Source organism: Sturnira hondurensis, unplaced genomic scaffold, assembly GCF_014824575.4.
Source record: "Sturnira hondurensis isolate 20B ecotype Veracruz unplaced genomic scaffold, ASM1482457v3 Scaffold0010812, whole genome shotgun sequence".
Taxonomy (NCBI): Eukaryota; Metazoa; Chordata; class Mammalia; order Chiroptera; family Phyllostomidae; genus Sturnira; species Sturnira hondurensis.
In genome coordinates this window covers 3747032-3765917 of record NW_028083443.1, presented here as the reverse complement: position 1 = coordinate 3765917, position 18886 = coordinate 3747032, and the positions used below count along the sequence as shown (strand labels likewise).

At 39.6% G+C, this 18886-nt stretch overlaps 1 protein-coding gene across 16 annotated transcripts in view; it reads left to right on the top strand.

Moving 5' to 3' along the window:
* The first annotated feature begins 5899 nt into the window (after nucleotides 1-5899).
* The window catches only part of RBM26 (RNA binding motif protein 26), an 82321-nt gene continuing 69334 nt past the window's right edge, over nucleotides 5900-18886 (top strand). For all 16 annotated transcript variants that reach the window (XM_037059402.1, XM_037059400.1, XM_037059396.1 and 13 more), the window contains exon 1: nucleotides 5900-6447. In XM_037059402.1, the coding sequence (XP_036915297.1) occupies nucleotides 6377-6447 (71 nt within the window). In that variant the 5' untranslated portion in view covers nucleotides 5900-6376. The remainder of the gene's footprint in view (nucleotides 6448-18886) is intronic.

Here is an 18886-nt window from a genome sequence, read left to right as displayed (position 1 = left end):
AGCACCCAGCCCATTCCACACCTAAAACAAATATAGTCCCAGGGGAGCAAGGAAACTCTTTCTTGTTTGTCACTCCTCTCCATGGGCCCTGTGGCCTTGGCAGTCACGAGGCCCATGGCCTCCAGGAGGGAGTCTCTGCCTCTGGCTGAACTGCACGAGGCCCATGGCCTCCAGGAGGGAGTCTCTGCCTCTGGCTGAACTGGTGGAGCATCCACTGGTGCATTTGTGCACTCTATTGCTCAGAAGCTTGTGACCTTGCAGCCTTAGTAGCTGCATGGCCAATGGCTACGCTGGTTCCACATGCAGCCTTTAGGAGGAAGTCTGAAGCCAGACTGCAGCTGGGAACAAACTAAGCAACCTGGATGACTGCTTGGCAGCCACCTCGGGCTCCAAAAGATGGTGTTTTTAATTTTTTTAAAGACTTTATTTTTATTTATTTCCAGATAAAGGGGAAGAGAGGGGAAAGGAAAAGGAAAGAAACATGGATGTGTGACAGAAACATCAGTTGGTTGCCTCTTGCACACCACCAACTGGGGACCTGGTCTGCAGCCCAGGCATGTGCCCCGGTAAGGAATCAAACTGGCAACACTTTAGATCACAGGCAGGTGCTCAATCCACTGAGCCACACCAGCCAGGGCCAAAAGATGGTGTTTTAAAATGCATTAGGAACTTTGGGCACTGCCTTTCATTTGCTTTTGCTTAGGATGGCTGGGTTTTGTCTGGGTTCTGCATAGATGAGTTCTGAGATGCAGGTCCCCCATTCTTCCAGATCATTCAGCATCTGCATAAAAACTCCTTTCCTTTCTCGCCAGCCTCTGCCTCTAGAGTTTGCCTTTTTGGGCAATGGGCAGCTGAACCCCCATTTTCGTTCAGTAATATACCGAAGAATTGGTGATTGTCTTTCAAATTCTTTTTTAGCAGAAGAACTCTGATCTTAATAAGGGGAAAATTGTAGTATGTCCTTTATCCCAGTTAATGCTGCTACCTGTTGCTGAAGTGTTTCACCTTGAACTATCTAAGGACTTGTCTCCCACAGCGCGTGTTATTTTTCTTTTTAAGTTATGTGTCTAGTCTTGAATGAGAAAACTATATTATCTTTATCATGCTCTTAATTCTAGTTCTAGAGAACTAATAATCTTGGCATTTATTGTGTTAAAGGCGATTTTCATGCCTTCTATTTTTATTTAAAAATCCCCACCTTTAATTAACCCTTTTCTTAAAAGAAACTGTGATCATGTTTTTAGTTCATCCTGACATACTAGGAACTTTTTATGACTGTGCATTTTATTGGAAATAAAATCTAGTTCAAAAATCTCAATACGGCCCATGTTCCCCTAATTTAGTCAGTGGTTGTTTTCCTCCTACCCTGATACCCTGCCACCTTTTCTGCCGTTCTTTCAGATCCTGGTGTGTCCTTCACTCAGGCTATGAGTGAAGAACACCTCCGAACACCTCACAGGCTATGATGTCGGCCTGCGATGTTCTTGTCTCTATGTTGTTTCACATGACTAACTTCTACTTATTAATCAGTCTTCTTCATCCCTTAATATCATACCCTTGGAGAGGCCATGCTTGAACCTCTAAATTATCACAGTGGTTCAGATTTTCCTCTGTTTTCTTTCATCATGCCTAATTGTATTCGTAATTATTCATCTTTCCCTATATCATACTTTGTTGAATGTCCCTCTTCTCTATTAGGCTATAAGTTCCACGGGGCAGATTTCATGCTTCTTTTGTCCACCACTGTATTTCCAGCAGGTATGTCGGAGACACAACAGACCTTCAGTAAACATTAGCTGAAAATTGCATTGGGAAAACTAAATAGTGTGCAAGAGTTGAAAACAGGAGAAAAGGAAGTAACTGATGAAACAGGCTACTTAAGGAGGCCATAGGGGATTAAATTCAGAGCATTACATGGAAGATAAAATGTATGTACACTAAAAAATAAAATGATAGGTGCTGATTAAATAATGGCCATAGAAAGTCAAAGTCGTGTTAGAATGTGTGTCTTGGGAGGGATCATATTAAATTGAGGTGGCTAAGAATGATCTTAAAAAAGTACCTGGGTCAGAAGTCAGGGTGAAATTTTATTATGAACTATAATTTTTAAAAATTCGTAAAATTAGAATGAATCAGATGATTTAACTTACAGGTTGAGCTCTCTAGGGTGCAGACATTGAGATAAAGTCAGAAGCACAGAGAGTTTAGTGGAAAGTAGTACTTGGGAAAGGGAGAGGGAGAAAGTAGTATTGGGCAAAGGGAGCCATTGGCTTACAGATCTGACAAAGTTTTTATTATTCCAGTGTTAAGTAGCCCCTTATACTATGTCCTGCTTGGCCTTGGCTGAGGAAGGACAGGGGAGAGAGAGATTGCCAGTTCTATGCACTGCCACATAGAACAGTGCAGCTTCAACTGGGAGAACCCAGGAGCTGACAGCTGGAGGCTGTCAGCTAACTATGTGCCTTGCAGTTGAGCGTGAGTCCTTCCCTGAAAGTATACAGATCAGGACAGTGCACCTCAGTGACTGCCGTATGTGGGAGGACCCCCTCAAACCAGAATTTATTTACAAAAATTGTGTACTTATTCTTACATGTTCAAACTTTAGTTACCTTCAAAAGGCTCTTCATTTGATGCAATACGCCTATCAAGATTTATTTCCAAACTCAACATTTTTGAGTTCCAGACATTGTGTTAAGTGCAGGAAATATGAAGAAAAATAGGCCTGAGTCCCAGTCCTTCAAGAGTTTGTAACCTAGATAAGGAGACAGATGAAAAAACAAAATAAAATGTTTTAATTCCTCTTCTACAGGTAGTAACCAAGAGGCAACTACCTTTGTCTGGGGCATCAGTGAGAAGATGGTATTTGAGCAATGAGGTAAGTCAATCCAGGCAAACTGAACAGCACTAACAGTCACAAGGCTTTAAAAGAACATGAAAATGTTAATCAGTAACCTAAAACTGGACATTCTGAAATGTTTGTTGCTGAAGAAAGAAAGTAGCCTATAAGGGTTGTTTTAATCTTTTCTTAGTAGCATTGATTATCATAGTAGTTAATTATCACCTTTGAAAGCAAAGCCAAAGAAGATGAAGCACTGAATTAATGAGGGATAAATGTCAATGGTTAAGGAAGAAAAGCATGCTAGGCAGCACTGATGATGAACCACGGAGTGGTAACAAGCATCCTATCATGGATTTAGAGAAGGAAGTGATTGCTTATCAGCTACATTGGTCAGGGAAGACTTTATGGAAATGGTAGGGCTTCCTTTGATCATTCAAAAAGTAGAGAACTGAGGATTGTCTCTATATACTGGGCGCTGTGAGTCGAGTAGGAGATTCAAAGCTTAGTCCACTAAGGAACAGATAATCAGATAGTTGCAAAAATAAAGTAATTAATGCCATTATAGAAGCAAGCACAGGCTGAGTTGAGAAAAACCTCAGGGGACTCTTGCTTTAGATCAGGGAAGTCAGGAATAGATTTCCCAAGGTGATGCACTGATTTTGACGGGTTAGTGGGAGTCTGTCGAGTGAAAGGGAGGGAAACACATTTTGGAACAGCTCAGTTTAATGAGAACACATCCCTTTTTAAGGGAGGTGAAATAGTGCAGGATGTCTGGATCAAAGCCTGAAAAGCACTGAAATAAGTTTCTAAGGCAAATAAGGGAGGGGTTTAATTATGAAAGGCCTTTTATGGCATGTTAAAAATTTTGGAAATTTTTTGCGTATATGTACATTTATTAAAGCTGGGGACAGTGAAACAAGGAAGGGCTTAGAAGAGTAGAAACAACAGAAGATAGCCCAGGTGGGGCTGCTTTGGCTTTTTAGAAATGTTATAGTAAAGAAACAAGCCCAGGCAGGTCTGCTTTCTCTCACTGGAATGTCAGAGAAAAGTGGCCTTGGAGACAGGATCTGGTCAGCCCTGGATGAACTGCCACTGCCCACTGCTGCCCTGGTTGCAAATCTCATGGGGACCCTTAGAGTTTAGGAGATGCACACCTGAGAGAGAAAAAAGGTGTGGATGTGCTCCTGAGAGGGAAAGCACCAAGAATTTAGACTTTTATCCCGAAGACAATGTGGGAGTTGATGAAGATTTTAAGCAGCGAAGTGACATGATTTAGATCCACGTTTCACAGTGACTCCTATTAAGGCAATGATGATGAAGGTGATCGAACATGGACTGATATGGGGGCGACCTAAGAGGCAGAGAAATTAAAAGGTCATTCCTATTGTTTAGGGAAAATAAGAGAAGACTTCAAACATACACTAGCAGGGGTATTAAAAGAGAAAGAAGTTTGAGCTGCCAGGGAAAGAAGAAAAGACATCTCCTGTGGAAATGATGTGAATAAATGTTTGGAAAAGTGGAGGGGAACCAAGTCAGTTTTCCCAGAGCATATAGTACATGACAGTAGAACAATGACTAGCTTTGGAAGTCTGGGATGAATGGGCAGAGTTATGGAACTGCTGGTGATGAAGTTGAAAACGTTGGTAGGATGAGCTGGTCACAAGGCTTTTAAATAAAGAGGCTAAACAATCAGAATATTACTTTTCTCTTAAAATGCAATATTTTTTATTGAAGTAAAATATATGAACACAAATTTATCATTTTAACCATTTTAAGTGTACAGTTTGATGGCATTAAGTACATTCAGATTGTTGTGAACCATCAACATGGCCCATTTCCAGGACTTTTTCAGTTTCACCAAACTGAAACTCTTTAACCATTAGAAAATAACTCCCAATTCTTCCCTATCCCTCCCGTCCCTGTTTGGTTATTCCAGGTACCGCACATAAGTGGCATCATATGTTATTTGTTCTTTGCGTTTGGCTTATTTTGCTTAGCTAAATTGCTTTAATCGACACCCCAGTTATTTCATAACTGGATTTTAATCTACATCCTCCCCTATATGCTGTATTTTAAAACAAATGTCTAGCTTTTACTTGATAATCTTTTCCACTTACTGCCTCTGGACACTTCACTCCAGGTAATTATAAACAGGAAATTATAAACTTGATGACAATTACGTGTCTGTCATAAGTGACTTTTTATTGGTCTACTTTAAGTGTCTATATTGCGATTTTTTTTCATCTCATTATTGTTTATGGGTACTAGACCTTTTGCAAAATTTCACCTAGTACCTTAGCGGTAGCAAATAATAGCAAATAGAATAACTCAGGCAGAAACCAAACTTATTTGACCATCTTGGAGAAGGGAAGTTAATTATGGGGGGATGCTGATACGAAGGTTCTTTCTTTTGAGACTACGTAATTTCCCTATCTGCTGCGGAATCACCCTAAATGAAGAGATTTAAAAGGGCACTTTTCTTATCTTTAGGTGGGGAAAAGCCCGTACGTTTCAGAAGTTTGGAAACTATTTGAGACCTGCCAAGGTTATTTCACCTTTCATTTGAGGCATCCCTAGGTTATTAGGGCTCTGCCGACAAACTGAGTAATTTCGGACAAGACACTAATCCTCTGGAGGACTCATGGGTTAGACTAGCCCAGCCTATGCTTCCCAAACTACAACACAGCGCACTAAGACACCGCAGAACGCAAGTAACCGGAGGAGGCAGTACAGCGCAGCGACACTGGAACCCAGGGGCAGCCGTGAGCCCAGGGACACACCGCTGGGGACGCTCTCCAGGAGCGCTCCAGCCCCCAGGTTTGTTGCACCTGACGCGTGTTATAGAGGACGAGCTGGGGCTTCAGCTGTTTCTGAAATCATCGATCTTTCCCACCTAGTTCTTTTTTAAAGGTCTTTATTCCTTAAGATTATCAAAGTATGAAAAGGCACAAAAGCCGCAACCCATGCAAATACACACAGAAAAAATCGAACTGTTCGCTATCGGCCAATTTTACGTTTCTTCCCAGCAGGCTACGGGAGTCATCGCGAGACTTGGCTAATTCTCGCGAGAGTTACCGGCAGCCATCTTCTCGGGGGTGCTGGGAGCCGGGAAGACCCCCCGAGTCGTTCCCATTGAGCTGCTCTTCGTCTTCGCTTTCTTCACTTTTCCTTTTTCTGCGTCACCGACAAGCACCTGGTCCCGAGGCTAAGAGGGAGCCCGGGTCCAGACGCGTATTCCACTCCTGGTTCAGAAAGATTCGCTGGGGTGGAGGGAAGGGGGAGGGCCCTGGCAAGCCGTTGCAGCCTCTGCCCGGGCCGGGGTCCGGGGAGGGGAGCTGCTAGCTCCCTGTGTACTTGAGGCCTGTGGCCGTCCCCGCGCAGCTCTTCACCGAATCCAGTTCGCGGGAACCTGCCACCGGCGCCTCCCACCGCGGCCCACGCGGCCAGCGCGCGGAGGAGGGGGCGGGGGCAGCGGCGGCTGTAGCGGCCGCGACCCGGGCGGGCGGAGGAGTGTGACGGGCCTCGGGGCCTCTGTGGATGGTTTCTAAAATGATCATTGAAAACTTCGAGGCACTAAAGTCCTGGCTGAGCAAGACTCTCGAGCCCATGTGAGTATCCGGGCTATCTGCTTTCAGGGATGAGGTGGGAGATAGGCGGACACAGATCCATGCAGTTTCCCCAAGTGCTTGCGGTGGAGGCCGAAGCGGTGAACGGAGGTCCCAGGGTTCCTGTGTTTTCTCTGTTTCTTCTACCCTCGCTCCCAGGTTCTGCATATCTGGGAGAACCTTTTTCCTGTCATCGAGTTGGCCCTTAAACCGCTGTCTCCTGCTCTTGTTTTCCCGTTATATGTAGACCGACCCCAACCAACACAGATACACTTGTGTTTACTGAGTAAATCGCCTTTTTTTTTTTGAGTGAATCCGTGCATAACCTCGTACCCACCGATTATTTTATTATGTTTAAACGAAATGAGTGGCCTTTATTAGGGATTTGGAACTAATCTAAGCCACTTAGGTTTTACCTAAACACAGTTTCTGGGGTGGGGGTGGGGGAAAGGCCACATCGGCCATGTGCTGTCTGGCTCATCGGCACCTTTCTTAACTGTTTGAAGATGTAACAGGTGCTGAGGTACTCAGTAAAATTCCCTATTCCCACCTACGTGGTTGTTCTCTTGGAGAGGAGGAAGAGCATGCGGTCTATCCATATGGAATATTTAGCATTTTTCAGTGGGATGCTGTTTACATTAGAAAAATTGAGTGTTTTAAGGATCTATCTTTGAATTCATAAATATGTCATGGGCCAAGTACTTTATCAAAAATGATTGGTTTACAATAAACGACTTAAAATGCATTGAAGAAAATTCACTCATTCAATAAATTTATTAAGCACCTGACTACGTACTGTGAGAAGTTTTGGGGATGGAGCTTTCAAATTCCAAAGTCGAGTAGACTGAATAAGCAGATAAGGTAACATAAGATAATCAGAGCAATGCCCAGTGTAATAATAGAGGATCATGTAAAAGAGTGATTAATAGGCCTCTCAGAGTAGGTGACAGTTGAGCAACACCTTAGGGGAAGAAGGAACATCTGCCAACATTTGGAAAAAGAATGTTTCTTGCAGAAGGAACAGCAAGTGCAATGGCCCTGCAACAAGAATGGTCGTGGTGTGTTCCAGGAAGAGAAATGAAGCTCTTGGGGCCCCAAGGAACCTGGCGGTAGGGGAGAGAATGGAAAGACATGAAGTTGAAGAAAGAGGCGGGGGCCAGGTCATGTAGGATCTTTGAGGCCATGGTGAAGAGCTAGGATTTTATTTAAATTCTAATGGGAAAACATTCAATGATTTAAAACAGGCAAGGACTGATTTGATTTTATTGTAACTCTGTCTGCTTTGTGGAGATTGAGGGGGCAAAAATGGAAGCAAGGAGACTGTTCTGAAGGGCATTGTAGGCAGAGATGTAGGTAGTTTGCATTAGAGAGGTAGTGGACACAACTGAATACACATCTAGCACAAATAACGCCCCTTTGGTAATCTATACTCAATCTTATTACAAAATCATAAGCATGTAATTCTGTAACGTAACAATATCACACTCAAGCACACCATATGACATTTTAGGGGAAATGCTCAAATTGCTGTTCATCTTGTGCAAGACATTCATTCATATACCTACCAACCACACTCGGTGGTGGTACTTCTGTACCCTGTATATTTAATAAGTAGGTTTGATAGAACTTGCTGTTGGATTTTATGTAGAAGATGAGAGAAAGGGAAGTCAAGGATGAGGACTAAAAAGTTAGCTGGGAGAAGCAACTGGGAGAAATCAGGAAGGGAATAGGTTGTGGGATGGAGGGAAAGATGGTTGATTACATCAAGTGAGGTGTCAAGTAGGTAGTTGGGTACATGAGTCTAGAACTCACGCCAGGACTAGAGAAATTTAAACATCATCTTGCGGATGGTATTTAAAGCCATGAAACTGGGAGGTTTCCTAGGACAATAGGTAGACAGGGAAGAAGAGAACCCGGATTTGAGTAGGAAGAACATTGGGCTATATATCACCAAAGGAATGTATGATGGTGCAAACTGCCCACTTGATGGGATGCTGCGGGATGGATGAAAAAGATGGTGGCAGGTAAGTGGCGTTTAGATTTGGCAAGGTGTAAAGTCATTGGTGACCTTAGCAAAAACCGTTCCACTGAGTGGAGTGGTACAGATAGAAGCCCTATTGCAGTGGAATGGAAAGGATGTCGAGTCAGTGCGGTATAGTGGTAGAGGGACAGTTTGAGTGGGAATGGCTGGGTTTGAGTTCTGCCCCTGCGCTGTGTGACACAAGTTAAGTCATGTAACTCAGTACCTCTGTTTCTTCCCAAAATGGAGAAGGTGGTGAATATGTATTAAAGTCTTTGAACACTTCTTGGTTTATAATTAGCAGTGTGTTAGATGAACAGAAAACTTTAAAAAATGTTAAGAGTCAAAAGTGTTGCTTTTAAGCTTTCATTAGTACCATTTCCCTTTTTTCCACTAATCTGAAAGGAGCTTAGTTGTGGTTCCTTAGTGTGTATGCTTATAATTTTTTTTTAGTTTTAATAAAGCATATCCCACGTGTCACCTAGCCTACTCAGATCACTGTTACTGCAGTCATTACTGTTGGAATAAGTAAGGCACTACAGTAGCTACAGTAGTAGGAATTGGGATTGGTCCTTTTTATGATGTACATTGGTGTGGTAAAATTGTACTGCTTCTTCAATTGCATTTGAGGTGAATTCTTTTAGATGAAGTGTTTCAAAGCTGATTCCAACTATTTAAGGCCTGTGGTTTCTAACCTTGGTTTTGTAAAACTTTAAGATGGGTTTGTTTTCTGGAGGGATTTTTTGCTTTACTTTAAAGCTGTGTAATTGCCCAAAAGCACCTGTTTGAGAGAGAAACACTTGAAGGACTAAGAGTAAGATGTAACTCAAATTTGTATAGGACTTGTTAGGTATTTGTACTTGGACTTGGCCCACATTTCCAGTGTATTAATTCAGCAAACATTTATTGAGCACTTCATCAACTCTGTGCTAGGCAATGTGTTAGGTATTGGGAAAATAGTAGGAAACAAGACATTAAATGGCTGTATTCAAATTACTACCAGTTAACAGAGAAAACAGGTGTACAAATAATTACAAGATTAGTAAGTGTTATGAAGTCCAGAATTCTGTCAAAATACATGTTTGGGAGGTCAGGAAAGGCTTTCCTGGCATGATAACATTTGATCTCAGCCTGGAAGGATGAAAAATAGTTTGCTGGGGCAAAATAATGGGAGCATTTTAGGTTTTGGAGAAGAGATTGGATGAAAGCTCTCGAAAATGAAAGAAAAAAGGCATCTTGGAGGAACTGAAGGCAGCTCAAAAAAGAGCGAGGGGAAGAATAGCATTGGATAGCTTCAGGGAGAGCAACCAGATCACATGACTGTTGAGTCATGTTAAGGATTTGTGATGTCACTGGATGATAGTAGGAATCAGTGAGGGGTTTTAGGGCAGGAGAGTTTTCAGACTGATTTCTAAAATAAAACTAGCCTGGTTGCAGTTTCAGCATGAAGTAAAAGTTTGTAAATCTATGTTTTATTTGATTTTAAGGTCTGTAGGTATACCAGGGTTCTGAGTTTTCTTTTCCATAAATTATTAAACATTTAGGTGTTAAAATTTGCATCTTGAAATACTTAAGATTGATTTTTTTCCCTCCCAAACATTTGCTTAGTCAATACTTGCTAATAATAAAATAAAATTAGATATTGGTGTTTCTCTAACATTCATTTCTTGTTGATGAGCAAAATCCTGGGAAAAATTTAAGGTTTTTATTTGTTTGTTTTTCTTTTTCTGGATGTTCAATTTCAGTTTTTCTGTTTTTGTTTTTTATATGGAAAAGGTTTACTGCTGTATTTTAAAACTTTTTCTGAGTTTACCCCTCACTAAATATGGTACTTTTATAAAGTCATGAATGTGTTTAGCTAAAGGAAAACCTTGAGATATCAAACCCCTTAATTTTTCAGAAAATAAAATTAAAAGGCAGACATTTAATAATGTGCTTAGATTTTGTGAGGTTAGCTGTATAGAATAGAATGCATAGTTTTGTGCTCCTGCTGCTAATGCTAGGTACTTGCTAAGGTGCAAAGGTAGTGTGGTGAAAACAAAAGTTTTGTGTCCACATAGACCAGTGTTCAAATCTTAGTTCTGCCACTTATTAACTGAGTAATCCAGGCAGGTGAACCTCCCCTCTCCTTATTAATGTAATTGACACAATTACACTTGTGTCCTGCTGCAGTCGAAAGGATTGAATGAGGCCCAATTTTTAGAGCCTAGTTCTTTCCTTAAATATTGGTTCGTTTAATACAAATAGATTACGTTACTATTGCTACTGTTACTATTCCCCTGTTGCTGCTGCCACTACCACCTAATATTTGTGTGCATTGATAAAAGTTTTCTGTTTAAGTTCTGGGAGGTGAGCACTGTTACTTCCGTTTTGCAAGTGATGACGCTGAGGCCCTGATGCACAGAGTTAAGGTAACTTGTCCAGAATCAGGGAGAATCATGGTATAGCAGGTGGCCAGTGATTTAAAGCTTTTAGCCTTTGGAGTCATGTTTTTAAATGACTACTATACTGTGCTTTACTACTTTGTTTTCTATTTTTTACTGTTACATTTTTATAGTAGTAGCTACTGTTGTAAAGGAGCAGGGTTCTAAGGCATTGTGGTTATATCAGTGCTTTAGAGTTTAAGAAAGAAACCTCTTTGGAGTTTTTGAAGTCTTTCTTCACTTTCCACACTTGTTACTGTACCTTTCTCACCACATTAAAATATATTTTTGTTCCTGTTTTGTAGGAAGAACTGAAAAGTGATCATTTTACTCCTGAATTTTACTCCTGTTTCCTTCCTTTGATCTTTCCCTTTCTGAAAACTCCTTGGGGCATAGAAAGTCAATCTTCCATTCTTTTTTAAATTTATTATTTATTTATTTTTAGAGAGAGGGGAAGGAAAGGAGAAAGAGAGTGAGAGAAACATCAGTGTGTGGCTGTCTCTGGAATGTTTCCTACTAGGGACCTGACCCCCAACCCAGGCATGTGCCCTGACTGGGAATTGAACCATGACATTTTGGTTTGCAGCCTGTTCTCAATCCACTGAGCTATACCAGCCAGCGCTTTTTTTAAAAAAATTAAATCTTCTATCCTTTAAGGAAGAAAATCTCAGCAACAGTAGCAGCAAAAACAACAAAAAAATAAATCATATTTTTCCTCTAGTCACTTACATCCTAGCTTTCTTCTCTTTTCAGGAGTAAATCTTGAAATATAGTAGTCAGTATTGAATTTTTCACTCACTTGCCTCCAACCATTTGTTTCTTAATGTTTCATAGTAGTTTCTTTCTGCTTATTTTCAACCAGAATTGCTTGCCTCAGTGTAGTGATTTGTTTACTGAATATAAAGATTTTATATAAAATTTTACCTTCTTTGACCTGTGCATAAACATTGGACAATGTTGATGCTACCTTTTTTATATTTTTAAACTTTTGAGGTCTTGATTCCCTAATACTTTGGGTTCTCTTCTCAAATAATTTCTTTCCCTTTAGTTCTCTCTCTCTCTCTCTTTTTGCCTTTTAATTGTATTTCTCAAGTTCCTCTTTCATGACTTTTTCTGTTTTTCAATCATTTCTACTCCTGCCATGTCATTTATACTCATTCCCATGGCTGGTTTCTATTATAATCCATGCCAGTGGCTCTTAAAATTTTTTTGTATGTGTTGTAGATTCTTTAAAAGTTTAATTAAAGACTTACTTCTGTAGGATGTTGCATATACTTCATGCACATTTGCATTGAATTTCAGATCTTTTTCAAGGTAGCCTCTACTCCATGCATTTATTTCTCACATGTTTATCATGGACTTAACCACTCTTCAAGACCTTAAGCTCTTATCTCCAATTTTAGCTGTATATCCACCAGGTTCTCTTAGCTGAATTTCAGACTGTAGTTTTGAAAATAACTGTTCTCCGGATTCTTTGTATTGCCTTTTCATTTTTTATTATTCAGGTGTTGATGTAATGAATATCCAAACCTGTAGAGAGTTTTTATTTTTAAAAGAGTCTGAGTCAAACCCATGGCATTACCAGGAAGGAAAATCTGAAGTGTTCTGAGAATAACAGTTTTGCAGTTTCTTTTTATTTTTGGAATTAGGGAGGGAGGGAAGGAAGGAAGATTACCTAAAGTTGGGTAGACGAAAGATAGAAGATACTTGACAAGATTATGTGCTCCCTCGACTATGCACCATGACCTGCCTAGTTAGGAATTTGTGATCAGATCACTCTGTGAGGTTACTTTCCATCACTGGACTTACCGGTTTTATTTTGGAACCCCTTTTTTTGTCTACAGTTTTCCCATTTGATCATCAGTTAATCCAAAGGATGCATTGATGACCAGCTTTTTGGTCAGATTGTGTTGTCTCATAGCACTAGGAAGGCTCATTTCTAGGAAGTCTCGGTATTGATGTCATCATATTGAAATGGTGGGTTGTTGGGGGATGGGTGATAGGGTAAGCTTGGGATGGGAGTTGAGATTGAATTTTCCCAAAAGGGAAGGGCTGGTAAAGGGAAGGCAGTCAGGTCTTATGACCTTCATTGTGGAAAACAACCCTGGGTCATTCTTTGTACAATCATGGTGTGAGTTTTTGCATCTAGTGTTAAAATGTACATAAGCTATCAAAAAACGATTAAGAGCTATCTTACACATCTTCAGTAATCATAAACAGTTGTAGTATATAGAAAAACCTAAAGAACAAGTATAACTTACTATCACTCATGTTATTGGCAGACAGGTAAAGACAGACAATGGTTTCAGAGTTCAGCATCAGACTTTATGTATGCAGGCCTTGCTGGTACCTTGGGATAGCTGTCTACTTCTGATGTTAGTGGCTTCTCATCTTAAAGGAGTTTTTGATGTCCATTGTGGGTGGAGATGAGTGTCAGAGACAGGGGTAGACATCTGTTCAAGGTTAGGTGCCCATAAAGTTCCTTCCAATGATGTTAGAGAGTCTTTTATTTGATCTTCTTTTCGGTCCAAAGTCTCTAGGTGGCAGTCAGTGATCTTTAAAGCCTGTTTCTCCTGGGAGCTGACTGTGTCAGCTGGTAAATGTCAAAGCATTTACCAACTTGGCATTTTCTTAAAGTGACTTTATTGGACCTTGGCAATTACATAAGATGTCTCCTTCAATATTATCTTTCTTCATTTAATTTAAGTCCAGCTTAAGTGTGCTATAATGCATGAAGAAATGCAAAAAAAAACCCCAAAAATGGGGTTTTCCAGGGACCCTGCAAGAAGCAAGTGGCCATCTTGGGTTTCCTGGAGCCCCATCTACTGACTTAATTTACAACCATTGTTTGCTGATACATACCCGACCTTTTTGCTTTATAGTGCATTCTATGCAGTTTAACATGTAAAAAAGCCTGCTTATTTGAAAATTTCAGTTTTCTAAGGAGAAAGAACATCTTTCTGGTTGGGGTCCTTCTAGAATAAAAAAATTATTCCTCCATATATTGAGATTTCAACTATTAAAATCTCAATTTCTAATGAAAACTAAGAAGTTAAACTTACAAAGACATTTTATAAACTGTAGAAATATAGGGTCATTTTAATTTATTGCTTTTATTTTATTTTTTATTGAATTTATTGGGGTGACATTGATTAATAAAGTTATATAGGTTTCAGGTGTACAATTGTATATGATACATCATATGTATATTGGATTGTGTATTTATCACCCGAAGTCAAGTCTTCCATCACTGTTTATCCCTCTTTACCCTTGTCTGCCTCTCCCATCCCTTCTTCTCCTGTGGTGATCACCGTACTTCTGTTTGTGTCCATGAGGATTTTTTTTTTGTTTTGTTGCTGAATCCCTTCACTTTTTTCACCCAGCCTCCCAACTCCCTTCCCTCTGACAGCAGTTAGTCTGTTCTCTGTATCTGTGAACTGTTAGTTTATTTTGTTCATTATATTCCACTATAAATGAGATGTTAGGGTACTTGTCTTTCTCTGGCTGGCTTATTACACTTAACATAATGTTCTCAAGGTCCATCTATGCCATCCCAAAGGTAAGATTTTCTTTTTTTACATTTGAGTAGTATTTCATTGTGTAACTGTGCCACAGCTGTTTTATCCACTCATTTACTAATGGGCATTTGGGCAGCTTCCAAATCTTGGCTATTGTAAATAACACTGCCATGAACATCGGGATACATGCATTCGTTTGAATTAGTGTTTTCGGCTTTCTTTGGATAAATTCCCAGAAGTGGAATCGCTGGATCAAAAGGCAGTCCCATGTTTAGTTTTGTGAGGGATCTCCATACTGCTGTCCACAGTGGACACACCGATCTGCATTCCCACCAACAAACAGTGCAGGAGGGGTCACTTTTCTCACATCCTTGCCAGCACTAGTTTGTTGATTTGTCAATGACAACCATTCTTGCAGCTGTGAGGTGACAATCTTATTATGGTTTTAATTTGCATTTCTCTGATGATAAGTGACTTTGAGCATCTTTTCATGTGTCTATTTGCTGATCTGTATGTCCTCTATGGAGAAGTGTCTATTCAGTTCCTTAGCCAATTTTTAAATTGGATTGTTTGGGTTTTTTGGTGTTGAGTTTTGTAAGTCCTTTATAAAATTTGGATACTAACCCCTTATTAGATGTATCACTGGTGAATGTTCTCTAATTTGTTGGGTTATCTTTTCATTTTGTTGATGGTTTTCTTTGTTGTGCATAAAACCTTTTTAGTTTGATGTAGTCCCATTTGTTTAATATTATTTTTTATGCCCTTGCCTGAGGAGATATATCAGAAAAAATCATTGCTACAGGAAATGTCAAAGATTTTATTGTCTATGATTTCTTCTAGGATTCTTAATGGTTTCAAGTTTTACACTTAAGTCTTCAATTGGTCTGAGTTTGTACTTGGGTGTGGTATAAGAAAGTGGTGTGGTTTCATTTTTTGCACATAATTGTTCAATATTCCCGACACCATTTATTGAATAGACTATCTCTATTCCATTGTATGTTTTTGCTCTTTTGTTAAATATTAATTGACCATAGAGGCATGGGTTTATTTCTGGGCTCTCTGTTCTGTTTCATTGATTTATGTCTGTTTTTGTGCCAGTACCATACTGTCTTGATTACTGTGGCCTTGTAGTGTAGCTTGATTATCAGGTAGCGTGATTCCTCCAACTTTGTTCTTCTTTCTCAAGATTGCTGTTGTTCTTGCTATTCAGGGTCTTTTGTACTTCTGTATGAATCTTTGGAATATTTGTTCTGGTTCTGTGAAATAAGCCATTGGTATCTTGCTAGGAATTTCATTGAGTCTGTAGATTGCTTTGGGTAGCAAGGACATTTCAGTGATGTTAATTCTTCCTATCCGTGAACACGTTGTATGCTCCACTTATTTGTATCTTCTTCACTTCCTTTCTTCAGTGTCTTATAATTTTCTGAGTACAGGTCTTTCACATCTTTGATTAAATTTATTTCTAGGTATTTTATTTCTTTTGAAGCAATTGTGAATGGGATTCTCTTTTGGTTTCCCTTTCTGATCGTTTATTGTCGGTGCATAAATATGCACCAGATTTCTGTACGTATATTTTGTGTGCTATTCACTGAATTTGTTTATCAGTTCTAGAACTGTTTTGGAGGACTCTTTAGGGTTCTCTGTATACAGTATCATGTCATCTGCAAATAATAGTATTTTTACTTCTTTTTTTCCAATTTGGATGCCTCTTGTTTCTTCTTGTCTGATTGCGGGGCTACAACTTCAGTACTGGGTTGAATGAGAGTGGTGAAAGCAGGTGTCCCTGTCTTGTTCCTGATCTTAAGGGGAACGCTTGTAGTTTTTGCCCATTGAAGGTGATGTTGTCTGTGAGTTTGTCGTATATGGCTTTCATTACACTGAGGTATGTTTCCTCTGTTCCCAGTTTTCTGAGTGTTTTTGTTATAAATGGGTGCTGGATTTTATAAAATGCTTTTTTTCCTCATGTATTGTATAATCATGTTTTCTTTTTCTTTTTTCCTTCATTTTATTTATGTAGTGTATCACATTTTATTGATTTGTGGATATGGTACCAATCTTGCATCCCTGGAATAAATCCTACTTTATCATGGTGTATGATCTTTTTAATGTATTGCTGTATTTGGTTTGCTGCTTTTCTGTTAAGTAGTTTACTATCTATGTTTATCAGGGATATTGTCCTATAATTTTCTCTCTTTGTAGTGTCTTTATCTGGGTTGGGGATTAGGATAATGCTAGCCTCATAAAATAAGCTTGGAAGTCTTCTCTCCTCTTGAACTTTTTGAAATAGTTTGAGAAGAAGAGGCATTAGTTCTTCTCTGAATGTTTGGTAAAATTCACCTGTGAAGCCATTCGGTCCAGGAGTTTGTTGGGGAGTTTTTTGATTACTGCTTCAGTTTCACTAGTTGTAATCTGTCTGTTCGTATTCTGTTTCCTCCTCATTCAGTTTTGGTGGATTGTGTGTTTCTAGAAATTTACTCATTTTGTCAGGATTGCCCATTTTGTTGGCTTACAGTTGTTCATAATACATACTTTCTTAAAAATCCTTCGTATTTCTGAGGTGTCAGTTACTTCTTTCAATTCCAATTATATTTGTTATTTTTCTTTTTTTCTTGATGAGTCTGGTTTAAGGTTTGTCATTGTTATCTTTTCAGAGAATCATTTCTTGGATTCATTGATACTTTGTATTTTTTTACACTGTTTTGTTTATTTCTGCTCTGATCTTTATTATTTCCTTCCTTTTACTCACTTTGGGTTTTTTTTTTTCAGGTTCCTTATAAGTATAAAGTTAGGTTATTTGAGCTTTTCCTTGTCTTTAAGATGGGCCTATAATGCTATAAATTTCCTCCTTAGGACTGCTTTCTCTGTGTTGTGCAGAACTTGGATTCTGGTGTTCTCATTTTNTTTCTGCTCTGATCTTTATTATTTCCTTCCTTTTACTCACTTTGGGTTTTTTTTTTCAGGTTCCTTATAAGTATAAAGTTAGATTATTTGAGCTTTTCCTTGTCTTTAAGATGGGCCTATAATGCTATAAATTTCCTCCTTAGGACTGCTTTCTCTGTGTTGTGCAGAACTTGGATTCTGGTGTTCTCATTTTTGTTTGTTTCAAAGTATCTTTTGATTCCTTCTTTGATCTCCTTGTTAACCCATTCGTTGTTTAGTAACATGTTATTTAGCCTGCATGTCTTGGTTTGTTTTTTTTCAGTTTTCTTCTTGTGATTGAGTTGTAGGCATAGCAGTATGGTCAGAGAAGATGCTTACTTGGTATGATTTCATTCATCTTGAATTTATTGAGAGTTGTTTTGTATCCTAACATGTGGTCTGTCCTAGAAAATGACACTTTTGTTAACTTTAACGGTGCCATGTTGGTAGTTCAGAATTTTTTCGTTTTCTAGAAGGTGGCGCTATAGCACAAATTTTTGTTTTTTCTTACTGGAGCTGATTTGCTGCAAAGTTTGGGAGTGGGGGCATTAAAAAAAAAAAGGCAAAGCCTGGTGGCAAAGCCTGGTGGCAAAGCCTGGGAAGATGTGTCCTTAGCACTTGGGGCTTTGGATGCACCCATGACCTACTAGAGGGATCTTCAAGTGCAGGGGGTCTCTCAGATTGCCCTGGGGGGTCCTCTTGCCTCCTGGGGCAGACAATGGGGAGACACTTTTCCTTCAGTTCTCCTTGTCTGCCTACTTCCCTTTCTCTTCCCTCAGTCACTGTGATCTTTCTTCAGAGAGAGCAACTGGTCCCTTCAGCTGTAGTACTCACGGCCCTCGCAGATCCCCACTCACAGCCTTGACCCTCCACTGCTTTTCCAGGAAGGTTGTTCTGGCTTGCTGCTGTACTGGCCAGCACCTTCTCTGCCATTAGTGACTAGCTCCCCACCTCTCTGGGCCCTGTCCTCCCAACTTTCAGGACACACAGACGGAGGGATTTCTTGGGTGCCGTCATACTTGTGCAGAGGCTTTCTTTTTCTTTTTGGATGGATGTCTGATTAGTTGTAAATCAAAGGGAAAGAAAGGAGGACAACTCATCCTGCCATGATGCTGACATCTGTGATGTACTTTTAAATGCAACAAGAAGTACTTTTAGCCCTATGACTTAGGACCTTGGGGGTATATTTTATAAGAAATTGTCAGTTTGACAGTTACATGTTTATATTCATTTCCTGAATAATATCTCAGGTACTTATTTTACCTTTTTAAAAAGTTTAATTGTTTATAACAGGAAGACTGTGAGATTGGTTCAATTTTGAAAACTTTTTTATAAACTTGCAGTGACCAGTCTGGATTGTATTAAGTTTTTAAGTTGCTGATGACATCGAATAGCCAAAATTGGAAGAACAGTAAAATTGCGTGAGTAATTATGACTTTGTTATGGTTGGGAAGAAGTTTTTGAATCCAGCTTGTTACTGTTGGTATTTCATTTTAAAAAGTGGTTTTGCTGCCATTCCAAAGTGTTTGGACCTTTTGGGAACTAGGTTATGGACAGAGGGG